Source organism: Spermophilus citellus (genome assembly GCF_964194105.1).
Source record: "Spermophilus citellus genome assembly, chromosome: 4".
Lineage (NCBI taxonomy): Eukaryota > Metazoa > Chordata > Mammalia > Rodentia > Sciuridae > Spermophilus > Spermophilus citellus.
In genome coordinates this window covers 66,061,445-66,089,333 of record NC_138185.1, presented here as the reverse complement: position 1 = coordinate 66,089,333, position 27,889 = coordinate 66,061,445, and the positions used below count along the sequence as shown (strand labels likewise).

Sequence of the window (27,889 nt, the reverse complement as noted above, 5' to 3'; positions counted from 1 at the left end):
ATTAAGGATTGAACCCAGGTGTGTTCTGCCAGTGAACTCCACCCCAGTCCTTTTCTTTCGGGGGCCGGGGGGAGTACTGGATAATGAACCCAGGGGCACTCAACCACTGAGCCACATCCCCAGCCCTATTTTATATTTTATTTAGAGACAGAGTCTCACTGAGTTGCTTAGCACCTCGCTTTTTGCTGGCTTTAACTTCAAAGGTCCTTCCTCCTCTATGAGGCTGGCTTTGAACTCTCGATCCTCCTGCCTCAGCCACCTGAGCCGCTGGGATTGCAGGCATGCACCATGACACCTGGTTACCCCTCAGTCCTTTTAATTCTTTTATTTTGAGTCAAGGCGTTGCTAGATTGCTGAGGCTGACCTTGAATTTGTAATCCTCCTGTCTCAGCCTCCGAAATGGCTGAGATTACAGGTATGTACAACCATACCCCGCAGTTTTATTTGTTGTTCTGTTTCTAATGTTCACTAAACTAAAGTAGTGTATACGGCACACCAGGTGAGGAGATGACATGGCTTTTCACACATCTTAAATTAGTAACCACAGGTACTGTGCAACAAATCCCGTTTCCCAACCCCTTGGCCTGCTAGAAACTTCGTACTGCAGGGCTGGAGCATCTCTCCATTTCAGCAAGACATCCATCAAGCGGTTTTTGCTCTGTTACAGATAACATGTTTTTTCCCTCTGAATGGTCTTCCATCCAAATATTTAATTCCTTCCTGATTTTATAACTCAGATTTCCTAAATCATTCCATCTAAATCATGACCGGGAGTAACTGGAGATTCACATATGCTGATCCTGTTTTAGTCAGCTTATTCACTGCTGTGACCAGAAGATCTGACAAGTACAATTAGGGGAGAAGTTTATTTGGGGGCTCCTGGTTTCACAGCTCTCAGTCCACAGACAGCTGTCTCCCTTCTTCTAGGCTCAAGGTGAGGCAGAACATAATGGTAGAGGAATGTGATGGAGAAAAAGTGGCTTAGGACTAGCAGAGAGAGCACTCTGCTCAACAAGGACAAAATATCAACCCTGAAGGCATGCCCCCAGGGACCCACCTCCTCCAGCCTCACCCTAGCTGCCCACAGCTACCACCCAGCTAATCCCTATGGGGATTAATTAATCAATGCATTGATTAGGTTAAACCTTTTATAACTCAATCATTCACCTCTAAACTTTCTTTCATTGTTTCACAGTGAGAAATGGGGGGGTGGGGGACCTAGTGTCTAAATCATAAGGGATCCCAATCTCACAGACCTGCAAAAGTTATGCAGGAGGAGATCCCCATGTCATCGACACAAGAAACTTTTGCAGGAGGAGCTGAGACATGTTTGATCCTTCCATTTTTGTCGTTTTGCTGCTGAAAATAAGAAAATGGGAAGTTCCCGGAGAGGAGACCCAGAGGCAATAAGCCAGTTTATAGGGTACAAAGTGTGGCAAAGGCCTTGGCTGGCCTCCTTGCAATCTGGGGATTGAGGGGACTGTGAAGAGGGAGTTCTGGCCAGCAGCTGGCCCCTCAGAGCGCTGGCAGCAGAGGGACAGCAGCCTAGGCTAGGGGCCCTACCTGAGCACTGCCTGGTGGAGGTTAAGAAGCTGTTCAAACCTGCCTGGGAACTTCAATGAAGGTCTGTATCAGAGATAAGGAACACACACACACACACACACACACACACACACACACACACTGAGAAGGTCTGGCAGAGAAGCAGAGCTCTTGGAGAAAGCAGTAAAATGCTGGCCAGCAATGGAGGCCAGTAACCCACCTGGAGAAGGGCAGGTGGACAAGGAGTTTAGGAAGAGTAGGGGAGACAGGATGGTCTATGCAGAAGGTGGTCACAGTAGTACAAAGACGTGCAGGCGTTTGTCACATGGAGCAACCATCTCATCTGAGAAATGAGAGAGGAAAAGTCCCCAAGGCTTCTGAGGAGGGGATTGGAGGTCCCCCTACAGGATATGAAAGGGTGGCTTGTCTTGAGGGCCTTGGTGTATGTCTGAGGTGGATTCCTCAAGCCGATGCTCCAGGGATTCCACCCTGGTAAATGGGACCTACCCCAGGGTGTCCATCTCATTGCAGCTGAGAGCCATTTGTCAGCAGCAAAGATCTGGTGGAGTTCCAAGCAGACTTCTTCTGCTCCCAATTTTCTACTGACTGTTAGCCCCCCCCTAAAACTCTTGACTTTCAATTTCTGGAATCTTCTAAAGGACTGGTAAGAAAAAATGATATCGGTGTCCTTCAAGGCCCAAACTTGTCGACACATACTCTGTTTCTTCTGGCATCAAGAAAACTGTAAGGAATTATCTTCTTGTTCAAAGCATCATGCCACATTTAAGTTTTTGCTGGTGACTTTAGCCAGTGCCTGAGAGACAGCAAACCTGAAGTTTGGAGACCCTCATTAGACTGAATATGAGAAGCCAAGCTGGGGGATAGGGAATCCAGGCCTCAGGTGGAAGCACCCAGAATTCTACTGGTTCTGACTTAAAAAAAAAATAGAATTGTAGGGTAGGGGGAGGTTCAGGAGACGGGCCAGAAAAGCTCATCGGACAGTATATTTAACATCTGGTGTGGGGGAACTCTTGGAAATCAGCTCAGAGGATGTGGTGGGAAAACACCTGGCAGAAGGAGTGGACTTCAACAAGGGGAAGCGCGGATCCAGGATCGCGGAGGCCGTGCGGAACGAATCTGCTGGCTGCTCTGAGCTCAGGCTGCCCACGCTGAGGGCTGAGCTGCTGAGACCCAAAGGCTCTGGCCTCTGACCTTGTTCCCCATCAGTTGCTTGGCTGAAGAGAGTGAGGACCAGAGCAGGAGGCTTAGAGAGGGATGGAGAAGATGAAGCGTCCAGCTGAAGCCTTAGTTCCAGGGCTGGAAGCTGCCAGCAGGAACACCCCCCTTGGAAGGGACCCAGCCCCTGACTCTCTGGGCTCCCAGACAGACAGACTGCCTCTGCAGTCTGTGGAAGAGGGCTCTTCAGGGGCTTCCAGCCCCTGGAGGGGTAGAAGGAAGGTCCAAACACTGAGATCAGGTGGAGGGAGACTTGGCTAGAAATAAAGGGTGTGCACAGGGTGAACCCCCATAGCAAAGAGTGTTCTGTGCTATTGGGGCTGAAAAGGAAGCCTGTGGGTTGCTGAGCTGAGGTAGGAGGGGCAAGGGAGCTTTCAGCTCCTGGGCAGGGAGAATGTGGTGATCAACAGGTAAGGGGTGTTACCAGCCCTCCGCACAACTGTGGGAAGGCTGAACCTCTGCTCTGGGGGAACAGAGCTGCCCGAAGGGGTCTCCCCCTACTCTGAGGGCAAGTGCCCTTTCAAGGGGGCCAGACCTATGGCTTAGAAGGTCACAACTGCACACAGATCTTAAGTATTTCTCCAAGAAGAGGAAAGATGGGTTCCTTGACGAAAGAGCCTAAGGGTTAAGCATTAGATTTCAGATTTTGAAGGATTCTGTGCCTCCCCCCACCCACCTCTCTTCTCCTTGCCTTCCTCTTTTTTACCCCTTCCCTCCCCACCTCCCTGATCCCTCTCTTCCCTGCTAAACCACAGTATCATTTTCCCTTTGATGTCCAAGCCCTGCCCTTCGACTTCAAGCCAAGCCAAAGTTAAACTTTCCTAAAGAAAGGTGTCGCAAGTGGCATTGTTAATAATTACTCGGAGGTGGATTGTCTTTCATGTGAGCGTGTATTTGATCACACCAATCATCAAACTCAAACAATTAATGCAAACAGTTGGAGCACCCTAACTAGCATTTAATGCACACTAATTAACACTACAAGCAAATCACAATCAGAAGGCAACCACGAACCCCAAATTACCTGATGCCATGCGACTTCTCTTAGCCGAAGGGCAGACATTGTTGTTGTTGTCTGGTGGTTCTCTCCAGCCAAACAGATGGACGTCAGGGAATGGTGGAATCAATCTGGGGACAGACAGCAAGGCAGCCAGTTTCACTGATATCCTCAGAGCAGCCTGTTGATGTGGCAGGACAAGCAATTTAAATATAGTTCCAAGTTGGGGTGCACATTAGTGATTGGTTACTCCCAGTGAAAGTCAATGTCCATGCTGTCCCCATCAGTGGCCATGAGATGATGTAATTGCAACAGGGCATGTTCTTTGTGCATGTCCATGGAGCTGTGCTCTCTATTGATTGTAACCAGTCATTGTTAAATGTGCCTATGGCTAGTGCCCCTTACAGCTCCTTATCAATTGCAAGCAGACATGACTAAGCCTGCCTATGGCTACTATTCCTTATGGCCAGCGACTTAGTGAGTCCCAGCATGTCCCAACATGTCTATGGCAGATGATCCTTACAATAGGCCTCCAATTCAGGTGTGGTGATGCACACTTGTTATCCCAGTGACTCTGGAGGCTAAAACAGGAGGATCACCAGTTTGAGGTCAGCCTCAACAATTAAACAAGGCCCTAAGCAATAAAAAATAAGTAAACAAGTAAATGAACAAACAAAAAGGACTGGGGATGTGACTCAGAGGTGGAGCATACCCCGGGTTCAACCTCTAGTACCACACACACACACACACACACACACACACACACACACCAAAAATAGGAAAAGAAGGAAAGAAAAGAAAAAATGGGGGTGCCTCTAAGAACGTCTTCTGACCTTACTGGGTGTTCTGTTCACTTTCTAGAGTTCACTTGTAAAGTAAAATCTTCCCTATCATTAAATTTATTGCTGAGAGAAAGAATAAGAGTGAACAGATTTCAGCCTAGCAACTTTTCTTTTCCCCTGGAAACTGGCGGATATGGGATATTTAAGGACCTGGCCCGTGCCCACAAATGAACTGGAATCCTATGCCTCCAATATAACTAAATTACATCTCATAAAAATCTAATACTGGTCTTTGCTGATGCCATTAACTCTCTATAGTTAGGTAGCAAGGATGTCTTGAGCTTGTTTCCCTGGCCAGCCTGTGAGCTGAGTTTATGTAGGAGACAGCAGAGTAGACAGAGGTGGCCCCGGGACACCTAATTTTGTGTTAGGGAATAGACATTCTGAAGAGAGGAAAAAGTCTTTTCAAGAAGAAAAATGATCAAAAGAAGGTCTTAGGGAGTAAATGGGATTAAGGCCAGTTTAGGGAATGGGTTGATTCTAATTGTGGAAGTGGGGAAAGGGTCCCCAAAGGGGTGAGTGCTGTAGGCAAAGATGCACAGGAACCAACTTGCTAGTCACTCAGAGGATAGTGAATGAGCAGCCTGTGTATCTGTTAGACCCATTCCATGCATTTCTATGGGGAATTTATGAGGAAGAGGTCTGGAAATTTGGGCCAAGTTATCAGATTTCTCCAATAATCATCTAAAGACTGCCCTAATGGCATTGGTACCATAGGTAAAATCTTTTAGCATCTACTGGGTACTCTCTGCCACTAAGCAGAGAGTATGGTATCTCCTTTGGTATCTCATGGTATCTCCTTTAAAGACATCACAACTCCGTGCAGTGAATATATTATTATTATTATTATTATTATTATTATTATTATTATTATTATTATTTTCTTTTTTGCTGGTAAGGGAATTGAGGCTCATAGAGATGAAGTGATCAGGAAAGATGATTGAGAGTCTGAGTGGAGGGCAGGTGGAAGGAAGGAACTGGCTATTTCTGCAGGAACCTTTATGGCCATTAGTTCATTCAACACACTTCAAATGCATCACCGTCCACATATAATCTCACTGATTCCTCATGACAATTCAATGAGATGGATGTTTTCTCAATTTCACCCATTGAAACATCAACACTTGAGACTGGTTTAGTGAATCACCAAAGACTACCTCCCAGGATGTGCTGTCAGGAGTGAATTTTACTCCGCTCTGCCTCATCCCAAAGACAGATTCATCCTTGCTCCCCTCTCTGTCATACTGGTGTTTTGCTACAAGTGCATTCCTGTCATTTCTTCTTTTTTGTGTATTAGAATATATTGTTGCTTCTGACTCCATGGGTCTCAGGGCGCCCTTTCCTTCCCTTCCTATCTGAAGAAGTGGCTCCATTTTCCACTGGATCCAGGATAGCTGGATCACCAAGGTCATTGGCATGTCCCATGAATGGGCCATTGTGGTGCTCTGGTCTGTCTTCTCTCATTCACCCTGTGGTCCTCAGGAAGTAGAAACCTACTTCCTGAACCCTGACTTCCTGTGTGAAGCTCATCTCATGGCTTTAGATACCCAGGAGCTGAGTCTCCCCCCAGAGCTTGGGAGTTGGAAGGAGCAACCTTGAATGCATTATGCTCTCTGATTGCTGATGAGAGCAAAATATCACTGAAGAGGTGAGTTAGATGCTGGGGATTAGAAGCCAAGGCAGCATCCCTGGGCAGCTGCTGGGGCAGAAGGACCTCCAGAAAGACGGAAAGAGGTAGAACGCATCCCTTATATGGGCATTCTGGGTGAGGGTTTGTCATGGAGTTGGAAAGAAAACATCCAGGCCAGAAGAGGGGGCGGAAGTTGGGAGCTGGGCAAGTTGCGAGAGGGACAGATTCCCAGCCGGAGCCTGAGATTCATCTTTCAGCACCTAACTTCTCAATTCCAGATGGCTTTCCTTGGGGAGTTCTTTTGCTCTTTCCTCTTGGCTCAAGGAATCAACGTTTAATGAGAGCCAGAGGTCTTCTTGCCACAGGAAGGGCCATGGCGACATGGAGACGGAGGAAGTGGGTAGGAAAGGATAGGTGTGGCGTGGTGAGGGAGGGATGTCAGGGGCCCACCAGGTCCACCTATGTCTGAGCTCTCAGCGGTGGAGCTCGAAGGGGTAGCACCTGGGAACAGGGACACATCTGAACCTCAGCCTCACATATTGGACTTCTTGTGTCAGGAAACGTGAGCTGGAAATGACCCCAGAACAGACAGTCCTCTCGTGATCCTCTTTCTTCGCTGCTTCCAGAAACAGCAGGGTGTCTTATTTATGCATTTGTCTTGCTGGGAACACGATGTCTCTGAGTCCTAGACTGCTACCTCTAGCCTTGGGGTACACACGTGCCCTGGAGTGGGACCCGGTGTTCACCGAGCCGAGCCGCAGCAGACGTGGAGCACAGAGGCACTTTGTTTAGAAGCCTGGGGTGCCGGAGACTGAGGGTTAGGATGTGGGCCTCATGACATCCTGGTTCAATAGGATCTTGATTCTTCAGGCCAGTCTTGGAGCCAGGACATAAATAACTCCGCCCGTTGGGAGTTGCTGGACCCTTTCCTGTTCTCACTCATCTTTCCTTTCTTTTCACCACTCCCCCAGATTCCCTCGTTCCTTGCTCTTTGTAGGTTCTCCTTCCTAACTCTAGCAGTGCTTCAGAGGGAGTTTTAATTTGTTCTTTCATTCATCAAACATTTAGTGAGTATTTGCTATGTATGAGGTCCTGTGCTAGGCTCAGCGGATGACCTTGAGCAACACATGACATTGACCCTTTGTCTTGAGCAGTGACCAGCACTTTTCAGGGCCTCTTTTGCAAAGACATCTGACCCTGAAAAGATGTGGGTGGGGCCCTGGTCCAGGAGACTTTGGGATGGAGCATGGGGTAGATCAGCAGAAAGATCTGGGTTCTCAGATAAGCATTCCTGAGCCAATGTCACCCCATGGTGGCAGCAGTGGTGGACAGTGCTGGTGTTCATTCAACCTGGAGTCCATCTCCATGCTATTATTACCCCATTTGGCTAGTCAGTTTTATATTCTAGACTTCCAAGAAAAGTTCTACAGAGTTCCTCTATTCGCTCTCCAGCCTTCGAAGTATGTTCTAGAAAGGTCCTTGTCATGGATCCAAGATCCTTCTTTGTTCCAAGTGTGTACATCATCCAGAGATCACGCTGCAAGAGTGGCTATTTGAATGGTTCAGTCATGCTCTGATCCTCTGTCCTTGAGAACTGGCGGGGTAGGCTGCAGACCATTATGAAGGGTCTGCAGCCAGCTAGGGGACACACTCACCAGGTCACACTGTCACACAATGCTGCAGGGGAAGTTGCCCACCACTTATAGGCATGAGGGGAGACACAAGACAGTGGGGCCAAGAGAAGGGGCGAGGACCGGTCTGTGATGGCAGGCAGAAAGGGTCCTGCCACTAGGGAAGGCAGGGGTCCTGCCCTCTTGGTAGTGTCCTTTCTCATGAAAAGATTTAGAGCTGGCCTTCTTTCTCCCTCCTGCCACTTCAAAAACCCACAGTTGGAGCTCTTGAGAATGTTATTCTTTTCCATTTAAAGACATTCCATTTCATGTGTAATTAAATGTGTGGTATTGAATTAATGTTTTCTTCTGAGCCTTTTTGGCAGTCTGAGACCCTAGGGTCTGGTTAGTGCAAAGAAAACACACGCTTCTCAGAGATCCTCCCTTCCTCTCCCTGTTCCCTCTTCCCCACTCTCCTGCCAAGAATCTCCCTCGTCCTTTATGACAGTCACCCTCAGGACTCACCACCCTCTGCTCTTCTGTGAAGCAGTGGGGGTCTTGATCTTCAAAAGACATCCTGGCTTCTCTCATTGGGCTCAGGCAGTGGCCACCAAGAGTGGTAAGAACAGGTTTCATGAGGCCATTATAGAAGCTACTAGTTTCCACTAAATACTAGTACCAGTTCAGAGCACAGAGCCTCGTTTTGGAGGAAGAGTTGCAACAGAAGACCCTCCACCCATACCTTTTCTTTCTGGAGTTTCATTAACCGATGGCCAACTGCATCCAAAAATATTAATATTTGTCTTGACTCTGAAGAGAGACCACATTCACATAATTTTTTATTACTGCATTGCATTATAATTATTAAGTTTTATTATTGTTGATAGTTGTTAATCACTAATCTTGATGATTAATGTTAGTGATTAGTGTTAATCGTACTGTGCCTAATTTATAAGTTAAACTGTATCATAGGCATGCATATACAGGGAAAACACAGTGTAACAGGGATTGGAACTATCTATAATTTCAGGCACCCTCTGGGAGTCTGGAAATGTGTCCCCTGTGGGGACTACTCTACTAGATTTTAGAGTCTGATGGGTCACCTTTGGTAGCTGGGGAATCTTGAACAAATTACTTCATCACCATGAGCTTCGCTTCCTCATCTGTAGAGCCAGTAGCAACACATATTTCAGAATATTGTAAAGATGTGTGAGATGCTACATGTCACATGCTTAGCCTGGCACCTGGCTCAGGGGAAGTGCTCAGTCAATGGCAGTTATTTTTATTATTAAGAATGGCACAAGAGATAAAAATAAACTAAAAGATACATGCATGGAGTGAGGTAGTGTCTGTGAGGGAAAGATTTGATCAGTCTCAGGGATGAACCCAGGAGTCAGTTGGGAACTTAGGTATTAAAATGGCCAGAAGTACCCAATAGTGGCCAGTCCTTAGGGTTGCACTGGGGTGGGGCTGTCTGTGGGTTTCTCAGACCCCAATCTTCAGAGAGTAGCCTCTCAGCTCTGCACACTTGCATGACCAACCCCCCACCCCCCAGAGAAGATAATATCAGCCAAAGCACCAAGGTAGCAAATGAACCCCAGTAAAAGCATTCTTGTCTGAGAAACAGTGCTAGCTTTGGGGGGATTCGAGTTTGCAGCTTGACATAGCAGAGTCAGGATCACCCTTATTTATAACCATCGACCCTGGGAAATCTGTTTTTTCTCTACTGATCAATACCAGTCTTGAGTAGGTGGCTGTCTCTACATCGTGATGTCTTCATTCCATTGTCTAACCAACCTCCTCCCACAAACTATTTTGGACTCTGCAGCAGCCGCAGGTCAGACATCATGGTGGAGGGCTTGGGCAGACTGCTGGTGACCTTGAGTCCTTTGCTGCCTCACCCCTGAGCAGCCACAGGCCATTTTATTTCCAGAGAAAAACCACCATCTTTCCTAAGTTTCTTTCCAAGCTGCTGTTTTGTTTGCAGATAGGTTGATTTTCATTCTTAAAATGAAAGTCTTACAAAAAGGGAAGGAATCATATTTGCTAGATATAAGCTATATTACAGATATTTCTGATCATCCCTGTTCTCCAAAAGCTTTAAATCAGCCCTCTTAACGATGCTGCTAAATCAATATCTGTGTTTCCATTATACAGATAAGGAACTAGAGGCTTGGAGAGTGTAGGACACAAAGAGTAAGAGACAAGATCAGGATTTCAATACAGACCTGGTCTTCCCACTCTCCAAATCCTCACTCTTTCAGCAGTTCCATATTATGTGGGGTTTTGTTCCCTTTCATCCATGGTCAGCAAGGCTGAGCAGTTTACGACTGTCTTTCCTGCCTCCCTTCCCCCCAGAACAGAGATGCAATTGACAGTAGTCACCTCTGTATCCAGCTGTATCACACAAACTATCCAGGGTACCTATGCATGTCTCAGCAGATGCTGTAGGAAAGTCTCCCTCAGCCCCCAACCCCAGGATGCAGCCTCCTGGCAGCCCCAGTGAGCACGGGCAGGGTGAGGTACAACCCTTGTCTGCCTACTGGCCTCCTAGGGTTCTGTGGTCTTCTGTACAGAGGTGCCCAGTGACTTGCAGGATAAGAGCTTTTGCTTTAGGTCAAGCTTGCTGCAAGGTCTGGAAGACCTCCCAGAAGTGAATCCCACACATATGGAATAGTTATCTTGGTCCCCACTACAGAGGAAGAATTCTTGGAGCTGAAACCACGATGCAGAAATCCTCACACTGTATTTGTGTCCGATGAACCAGTGGTCCTGTGGGAAGGAGAGGATCTACAGGTGGCTTCCTTTGGTGGAACTCAGTTAGTGGCTCTCTTGCAAAAAAGAATTCAGGAAGAGCCAGGGCAAAAGGTCTCAGGAACCCTTTTCATTTCTTAAAGATCCCTTCCCATTATACACCAATTCCTTATTCTCTCCAACAGCGCCTTCCTTAGTGGAGATTGGGAGGTCTTCCCACAGCCTGGGCTGTGTCTCCCCTCTCTCCTCCTCCCCTTCCTGCATCCCGACGTCTGAGCCTTGTGACCCAGACTTGCCGGGCCAGCCAACCAGGCAGTAAAAAGAGATTGATGCCCTCTCCTCCCAGGAAAATCCATCACTTTTCGGCATGAGGGTCAGATGGCTTCACCAGAGGCAGCTCTGAGAAGCACGGTGTGAGCTAAAAATAAGCGTGGCAGGGACCCAAATAGATGGACGTCAGAAACGAAGTGGTTCACTCCAGCCGTTCCCTGGAGCCTGGCCGAGCATCCATTCCCTTCTCCCCAGAGCCTCGTGTGCTGTGAGTGGCCTCCATGGGGGGAGTGGCTGCCCTTTCCCTTGGGAAGATGCTGTAATACAGTCCCAAGATGAGCCGGGTCAGAGAAAGCTGGTTAGGAGTGGAAGATGGTGGAAGGTAGACTTTTGGGCATCTGTGAATAGGTCTAATTGAGTGGCTATAAAGTCAGGAAGGACAGAGTAGAAGCAGCTTAATGTAAAGGAAATAACTGGTCATAGAAAGAAGAGAGTCCTTGGTCAGTTTTTACCTTTGTGAATTTGGAAGGTTAAATCCTACTCTCATTTTCTCATCTGTGAAAGGGGTCCTCTAACACTGTCTCTCAAGATCATTATGAGAACCAGCCTTGAGCACATTGTACGATTTGGTGCCCATCAATCCCTTTGCCCTGCTTCTTCCTTGGTGGGTTCCAGGAAAGCAGTTACTGCCCTGGTGTTTTGGAGGCTAGAATCTCGTTGGTACATGGGCTTTTCCATGTGCAAGTGATTTGCCCTGTGCATTTGGCCCCAGTCCAGCTTTTCTTTGCCAAAGCTCCCTGGTTACCTTGTGGAGCCTCTTCTCCCCATGACCTGGAAGAAGTTCCCTCCTGGAGGAGGATTTAAGGTGGAATGGAATCTGTTTTTCTTTCTCTTCCTTTGTCTGCCCTTTTCCCAGCTCTCACCATCCCACCCATGGCCAAGCACAGGTATTGATTTCAAAGTCAAAGTCCCTATACTTGGAAGACAACTGGAATGAACCAACACCATTTTGTACTGAGCCCCTGAGAATGATTCATTTACATATTGGGGGAAGATACTTTGGCCCAAGGTAGGCTTCCACCCCAGCCTTTTTCATGTGCTTACAGAGAACAGACAAGTTTCCCAAAATGTGGTCACCTGCCCCCTGCTACATTCAAGGTCCACAGCTGCCTGAGCCTCTGCCTCCAGCAGCAGGGGGTTTGCAGCTGTTGCCAGGCTCTGGATTCTCTGGATGTTGAGGAAGGGTTGGGAAATCACTCCCTCTATGAGGCTCCCACTTGGCTTGGCTGAATCTTTCAGGGCCTGTGAATCTTGCTGTGCAGGGAGGGAGGAGAGGAGGCAGGATTCTTTGACGTGACCCAGGCACTGCAGATGAAAACCAGAGTCCTGCTCTTGGTAAAGCGCCTCTATTCTCATTTTACACTCATTATAGCTGAGAACGAGAACCCCTGATGAAACTAGTGTGGACGTCCAGCTCAGAGTTGGACTTAGGCACCCAGAAATATGCATTATGTTGCTTTTGCCTTTCTGGAGACATTTCTAGAACACAAGAGAGGCATGATTTCTATTGCACTGATGGGTAGTTCAGGCTCTGGGAGGAGATGGCTCAGCCTAGTCCACACAGCTAGGGAGGGGAGGAGAAGAGGAGGTAAGTCCAGGGTCTGGGAGGGCTTCCTGGTCTTCTGGAGGTGGGGCATAACTTAATGTCTTTGTAGGCATGGGACTGGTTAAATTCAAGCAGTCAAGGTGAACAGCTTTTTTTTCAACTGGCTAATTCCCTCACCTTACAAAAATGTTCTGTTCCAACGGTTCTGTTCCAGTGGTATCAACAACTTAGAAATGCATATTCTCAGGCCCTGACTGGGACCTGCTCAGTTGGGACCTTGGAGGAGAGAAGCCCAGCAATCTGTTTAAACAAACTCTCTAGGCGAGTCTGGTACAGGTTCCAGTTTGAGAAGCATTCTTCTATTGTGATGCAGAGGGAGAGTGGGGTCTGGGCCAGAGGAGGTTCTTCCCTAAGTGATATGAATGTTCTCTCATGTCCTTATTATGCTCTGGATTCCAAGCCCACCTCAGCCACCAGGTGAGAACCAGACTTGGCCTTCATTTTCCCATGAAATTGATAAAGTGGTGATCGAAATACTGTTTTACAACACCTACATTTTGGGGGAATTAAACATTTACAGACTTTCATAGGGAATAGGGAGGGAGAACTTATATTATCCCCCAAACCCATTTTACAGACGAGAAATCTGAAATCCAAGGTGTTCTGTAAAGTACACTAGCTTTGGAGGTTCCAGATCTTAAATCAAGTGCCTCTAGCTCCCCAGGCCTTACCAATTCCTGAGCATTTAGAGGCTGGGGCTTGGCACTGAAGAGCTACCTTTACCAGCCCCATCTCCATTCCCCTTGTAGGAACCTGTGCGTCATTGTTAATCACCTGGGAATCATTAGGTAGCAATGAGCAGATGGCCTCCCAAGAGAGGTCCTGACCTCCAATTTTCTCTTAGGGGGGAACTCTTTAGCTTTCCCCTCAAGGCCTCCAAATACCCTTCTCAGAGACTGGGAAGCGGAGGCTGAGGGAGTGAAGAAGGGAACTGATTTTTAATCCCCTACTTGTAAAGGCTGAGACATAGCTTGGCAGGGTGGGGCAGCCGCTTCAGATATCAGGGCCATGGTTTCCTCCCATAAATCCTCACAAGGCAGACCGTCCAGGATACTGTGGGATATCAAGAGCCTTAACAGGGAAAAACAATGTTTTGAGTAGTCTATTCTGAAAGAAATCCCCATACACACCAAGACACTAACCAAAGCCTTCCAGCCATGCCCCTCTGTCCCTGTCACAGGCTCCTCACTCCTGAGGACAGTCTGCCAAGGTCCTCCCCCTTCAGATTTTATTTTCGACAAGGTCATTGGAGACAATCCTCTTTCCTGGCTCTGCGATGCTCTTCATAATGTTAATACAGGTATTTAATGGGCTTCTGCCTGTTGAACAATTAATGTAAAGGTCAGTGAGTAATCTCGAGCTGGCTCCTTTCAGCGCCAGCCCACTGCTTGTACAATTCCTTGGTAGCATTCTTTCCAAAGAGGTGGGAGGGCTGAGGTCACAGCTCTGCTTTCTCCTGGCAGACAGGAGAACCTAATTAAAATTAGGTGGCTAAATTAGCAGAGGGAATGGCAACCCCTCTCTCTGCACAGGCCCTCACTCTGGGGCTGTCTCTGAATTGGCCACTTGTGATTTCAGTGTCCTTTCTCTCCGAGGAGAAGGATGGGTCAACAGGAGGGTTTTTTGAAATGGTTTTAGCTGTCCATGAGTAGTTTCTATCATGACCCAGGCACTGTTATGCTGGGGTCATTGTGGCCATTGTTACAAAAAGAACCAGTATATGGGTGTGTGCGAATGTGCACGCGGACACATGTGTATATGCACACACATATACACATTTAGTTTGTCCCAGGCATTGGGCCAGGCTCTTTATATGGATTCTCATCCTTTGAGGAAGGTATTGTTGTTAATCTCATATTGCAGTTGAGGAAATTGAGGCTCTGTGATTAAATAACTTTTCCCAACTCAGAAAAACCTGCAAGGGGATGGAACTAGGATTCTGAACCCTACTAACAGTACTTTGTCATCAACTGGAATGTTGGACTTCTAGACCTACTGAATCAGAATCTGCATTTTAACAAGATCCCGGGGGATCCACGTGCAGGATAACTAGAGACTGCTGTATCCCCTCTCCAACAACTATTGCTAAGTAACACCAGATTCCTGGGCACTAACTACTGTGGGCGGTTTTCCACTGAAAAAGCAGTGTTTAGAGAAGTTAGTGGCTAGTCAGGGACAGAGCTGAGATTCAATTTGGAGTCACACTCTGCAACCCCAAAGCAAAGCCAGTTTCCATGCTTAAATCAGGGTGCTAGAGTTTGGTTTTCCCGACTGTGGACTTGGAAGCGCCCCATATCCCTTGTTGTCTGGACAAGCACCAAAGACTGACTTTTCTGCCTCCTCTCTGTTCCCCTCTGCAGATGTGCAGCACATCAAGCGAAGGGACATAGTGTTGAAGCGTGAACTGGGCGAGGGAGCCTTTGGGAAGGTCTTCCTGGCTGAGTGCTACAACCTCAGCCCAACCAAGGACAAGATGCTGGTGGCAGTGAAGGTAAATTCTGGAGCATGTGGGCACCAGGGAGAGGGCTGGCTGAGGCCCAGGGAGGCAGAGGAAGAGGCTCACCCATTCTCCACCAGAGAAGATGGTGCTAGATTCTCAGATGTATTCAGGGGAACGTGTTGCAGGGGCAGTGACTTTTCTATTGGACATAAACCAACTTCCTTTGGCTTCTGAGGTCAAAGGCTGTGGAATTCAAAGGGGCTTTGCCTGGAGAACAAGTTATGCTGATGAAAGGTGCTGACTTAGTTCTGCAGGTCCTGGATCTCCTGCCCCAGTGGCTCTGTAGGATGAATTATCTGTACATGGAAAGTCACTCAACCTTTTCAAGAGCAAAGCTGGATGAAGGGTGGGCTGCTCAAGGAGGCCTGGGGAGCCATTACTCAAGGGTATCAGATATCAGGAGTGGGGCAGTCAGATATACAGGAATTCTTTATATATATTTTAGTTGTATATGGACACAATACCTTTATTTTTTGTTGTTGTTTATTTTTATGTGGTGCAGGGGATCGAATCCAGTGCCTCACACATGCTAGCAAGCACTCTACCACTGAGCCATAACCCCAGCCCAGGAATTCTTAAATTCCTGCCAAAGGGTCCATGTTTAGACTCCATGGGGCAGGTGACTGTGGGTAACTTGCTCCTGGAAGCTGCTGGTTGGGTCCATTAACCACAGGGCTTTGTGCTGCTGAGATACTGGGCAGATGTACAGTTGGAGCTGCCTGGTATGGAGAAGAGGCTTGGCTACTACCACTACCCTCCTCCACCCTTACTCCATGGAGGAGCCTCTCTCTAGACCAATGCTTAGTACCAAAACAAATAAATAAACAAACAATACTTTAATCGAGAAGAGTAAATGCTTTCCAATAATTTTTTTAACAAAACAGAAGTAGATTGCTGACCTCTATTCTGTATTCTAGAAAAAAAGGAAGAAAGAAAGAATGAGAGTTTTGCCTCATAAAAGGCTGATGCTTCTTATTGCTATACATCCTGTGCATAAACTTGCTCTGTATGTCTGCATTGACATGAGATGGTCAGATGAGCTGGTGTATCTTTTAGCAGCTTGGACCAGGGATATGGAAAGGTTTCTAATTGTGTCCCTAAATGTAGAATTGGCACTGCCCTTGCACTTTTAATGTCCAGAATGACACTAATCCACTGGGTGGTCATGCATCCATGTGGGGACTGACTGGTACATGAACTGAACAGTTTTGCACTTTGAGCAGGTAATAAAATGATGGCCAGAACCCTGGGAAAGTTCCCCCTGAGTAGTGTGGCATCAAGGGGCAGCACCCAGACTAGGTAATGCAAATAATGTGTTTCTGTCTGCATCCTTTAAAAAAAATGGAGGGGGGTAGTTGTGTATAGACAGCATGCCTTTATTTTATTTGTTTATTTTTACATGGTGCTAAGGATTGAACCTAGTGCCTCACACATGCTAGGCAAGTGCTCTGCCACTGAACCCCAGCCACAGCCCCGCTGCATCCATCCTTTTAAAGGGGTTTCCTTCTCTCCTTGGGCCTGGGATCCTCACGATCATGAGCACTCTGGAATTTTACTCCATTGGCCACCTGGTGGATTCGCCCAGCGAGCAGCCCTGAAGGACATGCCTATCTCCTCCAGAGTGCCCCTGAGAATTGGCCTTGCCTGCTCCCTGTTCTTTTTAGATCTTCCTCCTATTTGCAGGCCCCTTCCTCTTGAGATTGTTCCCATCTTGATATAGGGTAATTTTGCACTTCTGGAAAACACTTGCAAGTATAACCCAAGATTAGGTTTGTTCAAAATCATGGTTTTAAATCAAAGGGCAAGATTTTTTTTTTCTCGAGCAGTTGCTCTGATGGAAACAAATGTTTTTAAGGTGTTTTCAGCCTGCCGGGAAGCCAAGATGAATACCTGTGAAAGAAATGGAGAGCAGGATAAGACAGACACAATTTGCCTGTACTTGTGGTGCATGTTAAAATACAGATGCTTCTTGGCTCATGATGGAGCTGTGCTCCGATAAACTGATCAGTAAGGTTGAAAAGGTCATAAGTCAAATTGAATTCACTGAACCCACCGAACATCCAAGCTTAGCCACATAGTACCCTGAAGAGTACTGTTTGCCCTTGTGATTCTGTGGATGCCTGGGAGCTGTGGTTTGCTGCTGCTGCCCAGCACCATGAGAGATTGGACCCCGTTTGTTAGCCAGGGAAATGATCAAAATACAAAGGAAGGTGTCTACTGAATTAATATCCCTTCAACCAGTGTGAAGTCAAAACATTTTAAGCTGAAGCATCCTAAGTTGGGGTCTGTGTGTCATGGGATCCACAGAGTTTTGAAGTTGGTTATGCCACTTTTAAATAGTCATTTGGCAAACAAGCTCTTACAGGGCATTCAAACCCAGGAAAACCCCTTCCTTTGCAGATGGTGAATGGGGTATTTCTGCTTTTCTTATTTTCTTTCTCCGTCATTCTGTGTCCTGTCCTGAGTGAACCTCAGTACTCTTTGGATTCATAAACACTTCTTGTGGTTTTTTCTGGTCTAGAGTTTTTCCTGTCTGTGGAGGGTTTTGTTTGAACCTTAATGACCACATAGTTTATTTCTAAGACATCTAATTGGCCCTTAATATTTTGTTAATTTTTTATATCCCTGTTCTGACTGCATGCTTTCTTACTGAAAAATAATTATTTTTTCATTCTCTTGGAGCATTTACTTGTTTAAAAAGCTTTATGAGCCTGCTCTGCAGGAAATTCATGTTCTGGTTATTGACAATTTTAGTCATTTGGATTTAGTATTATGTTTCTTTCAATATGTCTGAACTTCAGCTTTTGGGTCCCTCTTAGTTCGGAGGGTTATTTTGTTTTTGTTTGGGGTGTTCATGATTTCTGGTGTTGGTTGCTTTAAATTGAAACAGTCATATAAAATATTTGTAAAACAAACCGAGGGCAGAATCTCAGATCTGTATTATTTTTTTAAAAATCTAGCAGGTTTCCCCTCCCCTCCTAAGAATGCTTTGACTCAGTGACCTTTATCAGGTCTTTCCAAAGCATTCACCCCAGCTTCCATAAAAACTTCCCACTTGGGGCTGGGGATGTGGCTCAAGCGGTAGCGCGCTCGCCTGGCATGCGTGCGGCCCAGGTTCGATCCTCAGCACCACATACCAACAAAGATGTTGTGTCTGCCGAGAACTAAAAAATAAATATTAAAAATTCTCTCTCTCTCTCTCCTCTCTCCTCTCTCACTCTCTCTTTCAAAAAAAAAAAAAAAACAAAACTTCCCACTCTGCACTCCTATTTAAGTGGTTTCTTCATTGTATCACATGATTATTTTAACAGGTTTAACTATCATGGATGAATTTGGTGGCAATCATAGCCAACTCTTGGTAAACTCCTCTCTGGCAGAGAAGTACCTTTCTGAGTATTCAATTATCAGTGAGCATTAAGGGGCTCATGGGCACCAGTCAATATATTCTGCAGAGGTTATGGGTGGTGCTGGCTAATCTGGTCAGTCATAAAGATATAAAGTACTTGTGAATTTTTCCCAACAAAATAGCAATTGCAAAGGGTCTGAGGCACATTAAAACATAAAGTGTAAATATAGAGAAAAGTCAGTGATATTGAAGTGTACTGAATGAGGGGTGGATAGAGATGAGGAGACCAGGCATTTAGAGTCCAAGACTATGTTAAGGAGTTTGGATTTTATCCTAAAACCAATGGAAGCCAATGGCCAGTTTTAAGCCAGAAAGAGATGAGAGAGGAATGCCTATTTATGTGGTAACTACCAATCCTTCTCCCTGGTAAATGTGCAAATCTTACCAAGGGGACATGACAATGGCTTTTGAGGAACTAAAAGAAAAGTAATTATTATAGTTAAAAGGGGTTTTGAGAGAGAGAGAGAGAGAGAGAGAGAGAGAGAGAGAGAGAGAGAGAGAGAGGGAGGAGTTTAATGTTGAGGAATGTGCATATGTCGAAACCTTCTGTGTATAATAAAATGGGTTTCAGGACATTAACAGTATTGAAACAGAGTATCCATACAAATAGCTTCTCCCAACAAAATAAAAGAAAAATGGAAGGCAGCAGATCCCTTAGGCTGGACAAGATGAAGATGTCAAGTGGCTCTGAAGGTGCTGGGAGCTACTGAGCAGCCAGGGCTCTGGTCCCCTAGCCTGCTGCCTCCCATCCTGCTGAGCAGCCCAGCTGAAACCCTCCCCTAGGGCAGCAGGTGCTCCTGAGATCTGATGCACATGGAGGGAAAGAGCAGAAAGAAAAATGTCCCCAAACTTTGGAGGAAAAAGAAGGAGACAAGGAAGGCAAACTCCACTTCTTCTCTTTGCTTTTGGATATTGCTCAAAGGGCCTCGCTGGAGCCTCCCTGGCTTCGAGATCCTCTTGGCAAGACTCTCTCACTGCATCAATGGTTGGTGGCGATGATAAACACCAGTTCTCTGCCTTGCCACTGACCAATGACCCATTTTGCAATTTCCCAGAAATATTAGTGTTAGATGTGGACTCCCTGAGAGGGGCCCAGTTCTTCCCCTCATTATTCTCCCGTCATCTCTCTGTCTCAGTTGCATTTATCCCTGGGGGTTGGGCCCACTTGTAGCTACACCCCACATTTTGATAATTTGACATAACATTAAGAAATGTCCACACTTTGACATAAGAACTTCAGGTTTGAAGCCCCAGCTGGAAAACCCCATGTGAAAACAGAGAAAAGGGTGCGGAAGACTGGAAGAGACAGCGGTTGCTTTGTGCTCCATCTCTCCGAGGAGGAACTCATCTGCCCTGCGGTGTGTGGTGCCAGCCTCGGGGACACTGGCTGGTACTGCTGGAGAGCTGAGAACGGAAATATCCCATGGCTGCCATTGACATCCAGACTGTGGGAGAGAATGATTTAAAGAGATGGAGAGAGGCCATTTGGCTGGCCCCAAATTTGATCTATTTTTCCCTCTCATAAATCCAGCGTTCACATAAATCTTTATATTCTCCCATCCCACCCAAGCTGGGCTCCTTTTTTTTTTTAACTTCTTCTTCATGAAAATAAATAAATCACTCTTAGTCATCCTGTGTCCACACCCCAACTCATGTAGCTCTAGGCTGCAACCCCGAGCTGCACCATGACTCTCTGGCTTGCAAATGTCTTTGTTCTGCTTGTGGTGGGCCTTGAAGCCTCATCCTTTATTCATAAGTAACCACTCAGAGCAAGCAGAGAACGCTAGAAGGGAAAGTGCATAGAGTTAGTTCTGATAAAAATCAACCATGGGTGGGCAGAATGAACCTCACACTTTGTTTCTCTCCTTGGTCTGCCCTATAGGCCCGTGCACTGGGTGAAGCCACTCTGCAGGCATCCATACCTTCTGCCTTTTTCTATCCTCTCCCCAATGATAACACATCTTTTCACTCCTGGGCCCTTCATTCCCTGGAGGACCTGTTTAGTGCCTAATTTATCTGATCAGCTGATTTAAGCAGATGTGTTAGGCAGGAAAATACCCTGGGCTCCAGATCCAAGTTGTTGGTTTCATGATCTTTGGTGAACCCCTTCCCTGTTCTAGGCCTCAGCTTTCTCACCTGTAAAATGGGTAAGTGAAGCCAGATAACTTTTAACATTTTTTTGTCAGCAGTGGTACCATTTAATTAAATATTCTTTTGCAGAAACCTTTCAGACTTTAAAAAAGATGCAAGGTGCTGCTGATGGAAGTTGGGATGGGGTTTGATCTCTGGACAAGAGACCACACCCACTTTGATGGCCCTGGAAGTATTGCTACTGACTAGTGGGGCACCATGGAGCTCACCAGTGGGTGGCTTGTGTTAATTTTAAGTTTCTGTTGTGTAAGATGTTTGCATGTGGCTGGTTCCTAGGCAGGCTCAGCCTCAGTTTTTGCAAATGAACAAAAAAGCAGATAGTAGTAGATTTTCATGATAACAGTCATCATCTCTGATATGTGCCAATGACTGAGAGGTTGGATGGGCCTGCCTGTAGATACATAGATATGAATTAAAAAAAAATAGATTCATACTACTATAGTGCTAGAATGTAAAGCAGCCTATAGAGTTCAACTAATGGGCTGCAGGGTAGGAGAAAGGTCTCTGGCTGGGGGGCTAGCATAATCTACTGGGGAGGTCAAAGTGCCTGAATGACCAGAACAGGCCAGATGCCTGCCAGAGAGCATGCAAAGCAGTCTCTAGTCTGTCTCAACGTCCACTACCTGATAGTGAGGAAATTCCACACTCATTTCCTCATTGCGTCTTGTTGTGTCTATTGAGGTCACTAAACTGTCTGTATTATCATTTTTGCTGCTGCTGTGACTAACAGATCTGATCAGAACAATTGTGGAGGAGGCAAGTTTACTTGGGGTCTCTGGTTTCAGAGGTCTCAATCCATAGTCAGATGGCTCCATTCCTCAGGGCTCAAGGAGAAGCAGAACATCATGGTGGAAGAGTGTGTTGGAGGGAGCAGCTCCTATCATGACCAGAAAGCAGAGAGACTTCATTGGCCAGATATAAAATACTTACCCCAAAGGCACATCCCTAGGGACCCACCTCCTCTAGGCACTCCCTCCCACCTTCAGTTACCACTCAGTTAATCCCTATCAGAGGATTAATTCACTGATTGGGTTAAGACTCTCACAACCCAAACATTTCTCCTCTGAACCCTCTTGCACTGTCTCACGCATGAGCTTTTGGAAGACACCTAATGTCTACACATACATCGTCAGTTAAAGGAAGTGGATGTTTGGCCTCATTGCCCTCTGACCTCATGGGGAGGATGGGGAAATGTGCAAGTGCGCCTGTGCAGACTGCTCCTCTGGGAGAGGGACCGTCCCCTGCTCAGGTCTTAGCCATCCTGACCAGCATTACTCATCCCCGTGGTGGTGCCCTGTCCATGGTTCCTCTGATGCACTTGAAGTCTTCAGCTTTGGTCCCATGGTCTCCTTTTGGTGCTTAAAAAATCAACATTGGGAACTCACACCCTGGGTCTCTTCCTAGACCAGGACAGGGCTTGGTCCATACTTGCCCCTCTCACTTGGGTCTGCCTCCCCCACAGGGCTGAGTTGTAGCATCTTGGTGGCCACCAGATGTCCACCTTCTCATCCTGCACTAGGATTTTGTGATTCTCTACTTGGTCCTGGGTGCCTCTAAAGCTGCTGTCTATTAATTACCATTCCATGGCTGTCACCCTACTTACCCCTCAGGGCTTGCTCCAAACTGTTGGTAGGAGAACTCAGTGTCTTTTAGAAGTCAAAATGCTCATCCTCCTGGGCAAATAGAGAACTCCATCACCATTGAAAACTAAGGACTCAAACAGACAAGGAAACTATTAGATCATCTGCCTGATTTCTGGCAGGCTTTGGGTGTGTTGGTTTACAAAGCTAAAGCAGGGAGACCATTTCTTTAAAGGAAACCTTAGGAACAGGGGCTTTCTCAGGCCTTCCATTTCACATCCATGTTCCCTTGTCATTCACACTCATCTCTGAGGACTCCAAGGGACTCTGAGTTGAACACAGTTTAAAAATCACTGTCCAGCACGTGGGATGTGGATGTCAGAAAGTGAGTTTCTCTCTCTCTCTCTCTCTCTTTCTCTTTTTATGTGGATCAAAATTCTGAATGTGGTGGGGTTGCGCTTTACAGAGTAAAGATTTAGCATCCTCATCTTTAAATTCCATTTAAAATCTCATTTATTGGGAATCCAGCAGTGTGTGGTGCCAGGTTTCTCCATGGGAAAAGCTCTCTGCCTCTGGTTGCTAAAGGCTGCTGTACTATTTGCAGGCCCTGAAGGACCCCACCCTGGCTGCCCGAAAGGATTTCCAGAGGGAGGCCGAGCTGCTCACCAACCTGCAACATGAACACATTGTCAAGTTCTATGGGGTGTGTGGTGATGGGGACCCCCTCATCATGGTCTTTGAGTACATGAAGCATGGAGACCTGAACAAGTTCCTCAGGTATGCGAGGATTGCTGTCTTTCTCTTTACTGACCCTAAGACTTCCCAACCCCTGAGATTGTCTCTGGAGTTAGAAGTCACACTCCCCCCACTGAACTTTTAAGTCTGAGGTTGGGAAATGAGAAGCACCCTTTCATTCTTCTCCATCATCCCCTTAGCAGCTGGCCTAAGGCCTATGTCCCTAAGATAAAAAGCCTGTGCTCTTTCTCCTGATTCCAGGGTGGGCTGAGAAGAAAAGTCTGGACTGGGTCCCAGGAGAGTCCAGTGGGTCACTTACAACTCCAAGACTCTAGGGCCACCCTCTCTCAATGCTGCAAATAGCTTGTCCCCTTTGTGCCTTGCACATCTCACTTGCACAGTAAGGCTAGTCCCGGGCAGCGTTCCTGGAAACCTTCTTGCCGGAAGCTTCTTGATGATGAATAGAAGGGTGCAAGATTAAAAATTCATCAGAAGACAGAGATGGTTGGAAAAAAAAAAAAGGAAGATTTTCCTCAGGTAAATTCTAGAGTTGTGTTGTCTACGACAGTAGCCATAGATGGCTATTTGAAGTTGGATTTACATTAGTTAAAGTTGAATAAGGTTAGAAGTTCAGTTATTGGTCTCACTGGCCATATTTCTAGTGCTCAGTAGCCGCATGTGTCTGGTGACTGCCAAATGAGCAATGCAGTGTAGACCATTTCCATTATTTGAAAATTCTATTGGATAGTGCTGCTATATATATTGTTCTACACGAATATGTATATGTATATGTATACACACAGACACACACACACACACACACACACACACACACACACACATATATATATATATATATATATATATTTTTTTTTTTTTAAGAAGAGTTTCTCCAAGTCTGGAGAGGGATTACCTGGACTTTGAGAAGCTTTGGATGAAACTGGCACCCCAGTCAGAAGTTCAGGCTGTAGTTGCAGGGGAGACTCCACTTTCCCTAGAGAAGGCAGCAGCTCATCACTAGAACAGAACTTAAGATTTTCCTGTGACAGCCTTCCATTGCTGTCACCTCACGCATAGTGCCTAGGTATGGGGGAAGCCATGTGTGAGGAACTGTGAAATCCAGTTTCCCAAGAAGCAGGTTGAACTCTCAGGTTCTGGACACTTAGGGTGTGGTCTCTGCCTCACCACTAGCTGAATCCCATCAAATTTCATGGTTGTGAATGAAACATCCAGGGTTCAAATGTAAGGTATACAGGGCTCTAACCCGCTCACCGACAAATGATGAGCATCCCCCTGAAGTGCAACATTCCATAAAGTGTCAGAGTTTTGAGGCAGGAACACAAAGAGTTGGTACCAAGTAATGGACTGAAGGGGTCTCTGGGGCTCTGTTTATAATCTGGGTTAAAAAAAAAAGACCCTGGGAGAATTAAAAATATCTGTAGACTACTCAATGCCTCCTAAACTGGGATTTTCCTGGAGAACTCAGTCCTTAGCATAAAACAAATTGGGGTTCACGTCTTGTCACGTTAATTACAACTGGAGCAAATTGCACTACTCATAGTATTTTAATGACTATATATATATGTAATACCTAGATGAATTTTTCATGTAGCTAGGTGTTCAGCCAATGGTTGCTACTTTTAAAATTATTCCTGTTATTTCTACTATTACTATTATGGCTTTGCATCATGTTCGTTTCTAATCTAGGAATCACTCTCTCTCAATAATCAGGGTTCCCCTCTCCCTGTGCTTTCATTCTTCTGGGGTCAGAGGGCATATTCCATTTTCCACCACACCCTCTCCACAGACCCAGTATTTCAGCCTCAAGTGCCACCAGCAGGGCTAAAGAGAGTTCCTGGCTGTGTGTCTCTGTGTATCCCTCTCCTGCCCAGTGTGAGGGAAGAGGAAGAACAAGGGAGCAGAATGGAGGGAAAGAGTGAGAAGTGAGAGCAAAGGCATGGAATGGGAGCAGGAGAAAATAAGAAAAGTAAAAGCAGATCAAAAGAAGTAGGAAGTAAGGCACAAGGTGAGGGGCAGCTTCTGCACTGGGTCACCTCCTGGTCTCCATGGACAATGTAAGGAGGCATTCCTGTGAGCACAGTCCTCCAAGGACTTGCTGACACTCTTTAGCCGCTGTCTTTTCTCTAGAGTCCTTTCCTGAAGACAGCATGGAGGATTCTATCCAAAAATCAAGGCCCAACAGTATTTGGGGGGTAATTTTTTTTGCAATGTAATCTGGACTTTTACCTCTACTGCTAACCAGATTCCCAGTAGATGCCATTAATCTGTCTCCCTAGGCTCTGTCAGTCAAGACTTCTCCAGAATGCCCTGGTGCCAGACACTCTTAGCAATAGGTCACACTAACCTTTCCTGGGAGCTGACTTACTGCTGCTCTTCCAAACACAGCCTCCATGACCCCAGATTGGCCCTGCCTGCCCTCACATCTCCAAGTTGTGGTATTTAGGGGCAGGCTGGAGAGTGCCCTCCTGGTGGACAGGCGTTGTGCTTATCTAGTGACCCCCTGGCTTGCCAGCTGATGCAGCAGCCCTCCTTCTGAGGAGTGAGGTAGTTGGAGCTCACCGGAGATAATAAAATGAGTGTTCATATTTAATGGTGCCTTTCAATGGAAACTGGAGAAGCAGTAAAACAGGCTGAGACCTTGCTGTACACCAGGGCTCGTTGGGCCACCGCTTCATAAATAAGGGCCCCCGGTGTGGTTATGGCTCATTGGGCTTTCTAGAGAAAAGAGTGAGCACTAAAAATGACAGATATGACAAGGCAAGATGTTAGAAAAACAAATCCAGGCCCTAATTTGAGATGGAAGGGGTGCTGGAGTACTCTAGGTGCTGCAGAGTCAGAGGGTCTCTCCATCTTGCCTTGCTGCTGTTGTTGAGTTACCCTGTGCTAAGCAGTGTGGTGGAGTGGTTAGGAGTGAGGACCCACGAGTTTCCTATTATTTATGGTTGCTGGGTGTAGACTGCTAGTCTACATCAGCACCGGGAAATTGTGGGAAATGCAAATGAATATGCTCTGCCCAGCCAATCAGAATCCTAGTGGGCGGGGACCTGGGAATGTGTTTTAAATTCCTTTCTCCCTTTGAAAGTGCTCTTTTATAAGTCAAGGTTTGGCTTTAAATTCTGTCTCCTGTTTACCAAGATAGCCATTCTGAGACCTCTGGAACTTTGGCAATTGATCTGATCATTTTCTTTATTTCTCAATTTTTTAATTTCAGAGTCCCGGTGGACAGATTAATTGAATATATTCAAAACAACCAGAACAGTGCTTGGCATATAGTAAGGGCTATATAACAGTTAGTTGTTGTTTTATTAATTATTATATAATAAGTATCTATCTCATGGGGGAACCCTTCTGTAGCAGTAAGATGTTAAAAATAGTGGGATTATTCCCAGTTCCATGTGAATATGTCTTCTGTCATCTTCCACGGGAATCTGGTTGTAGAGTTTCAGCCATACCCACATTCATTCAATATACTTTGGGGTAGGTAGAAATAGGGTATAGAAGTTAGGAAAGGGGAATTTCACTCATTTCTGTGGAGCATTCCAGAGGACTGGGAACCAAAAAGTTCTTTTCCCTTGATCTCCTGAATTCTCTCTGCTCCCTCTTTCCTTCCCACCTCCTCACAGGGCCCATGGGCCAGATGCCATGATCCTCGTGGATGGGCAGCCACGCCAAGCCAAGGGCGAGCTGGGGCTCTCTCAGATGCTCCACATTGCCAGTCAAATCGCCTCAGGCATGGTGTACTTGGCCTCCCAGCACTTCGTGCACAGGGACCTGGCCACCAGGAACTGCCTGGTTGGAGCCAACCTGCTGGTGAAGATTGGAGACTTTGGCATGTCCAGAGATGTCTACAGCACTGATTACTACAGGGTAAGGTGACTTTCCCAGCTGAAGGGCTCAGCAGCAGAGCTAGAACCTTGCTTACATGTCTTTGTCATTGTCCATTAACCCTGTCACTCTGGTGCACGCATATACACACACGTGTTCAGATGCACATTCAACAGTTAGTTGTTACCTTTTGATCACTCCTGTTGCTTGGCATATGTTTTTATTATTATCTCAACTGGCTCTTCCTCTTGTCCTCTTAGACATTTGACTCAACTGTATCTGTACATTGCAATAACACAGGCATTGTGTTCTTACATGCATAAATGCTCATACAAACACACACACACACACACACACACACACACACACAAATCCATACCCAGGTAATTCCAATTTGGTGCTATATTTTAACATCTCCCATCACAATCCCTAATCTAGCCTTAACCATGACACATTTTATTCTCTGGAATTATCTTGTGACCATGTAAGGATGATTTCTTTCCAAAGATAGATCTTGATGAAAAGTGGAACCCAAAGAAAACTAGCAAAAATGGTTAATACACTGCTGAACAGATAATCCTAATGGTTTTGGAAAGATGAGGAAAGAAAGCATCCTATCAGCTTCCAGCTTTGGAGAGACGCCAGGTTAGATCTTAAGGAAAGATTCCTGAATGCATACAGTTGTCTACTTCACATTAATAGGATCTTGTTTTGCTTCCAGAAACAACTTTTCTCCTTAGTCTTTGGAAATCTTCCCATGGATCATTGGATGGTTTTGATTATTGCCAGGGAAAGGGTGAATGACCACAAGCGTCACTTTTCTCAGAAAGGGGAAATGTGGTTGCAACTTTAAACCCAGAGATGGAGTAATGTCTGCAAATTGATTGGGAGGCAGATGTCTCTAATACATGGAACATGGGGACATTAACTAGGGGAGTAGTTTGGATAGGTGGTATAAGGAGAGAGAGAATAATGTTTTGGAAGCGGAAGGATGTCTTAGCCATAAACTGGGGATGTTACAACAAGAAAAATTTTATTTCTCATGTTTTTAAGCCCAAGATCAAGGCTCTTACAGATTCTATGTCTGGTGAGGGCACATTATGATAACTAGTTGTCTTCTCACT

At 46.2% G+C, this 27,889-nt stretch overlaps 1 protein-coding gene across 5 annotated transcripts in view; it reads left to right on the top strand.

The window, feature by feature from the left end:
• Positions 1–27,889, top strand: part of NTRK3 (neurotrophic receptor tyrosine kinase 3) — a 376,727-nt gene that overhangs the window by 297,685 nt on the left and 51,153 nt on the right. For all 5 annotated transcript variants that reach the window (XM_081291778.1, XM_081291779.1, XM_081291777.1 and 2 more), the window contains 3 exons: positions 14,908–15,038; positions 22,789–22,961; positions 26,564–26,807. In XM_081291778.1, the coding sequence (XP_081147904.1) occupies positions 14,908–15,038; positions 22,789–22,961; positions 26,564–26,807 (548 nt within the window). The remainder of the gene's footprint in view (positions 1–14,907; positions 15,039–22,788; positions 22,962–26,563; positions 26,808–27,889) is intronic.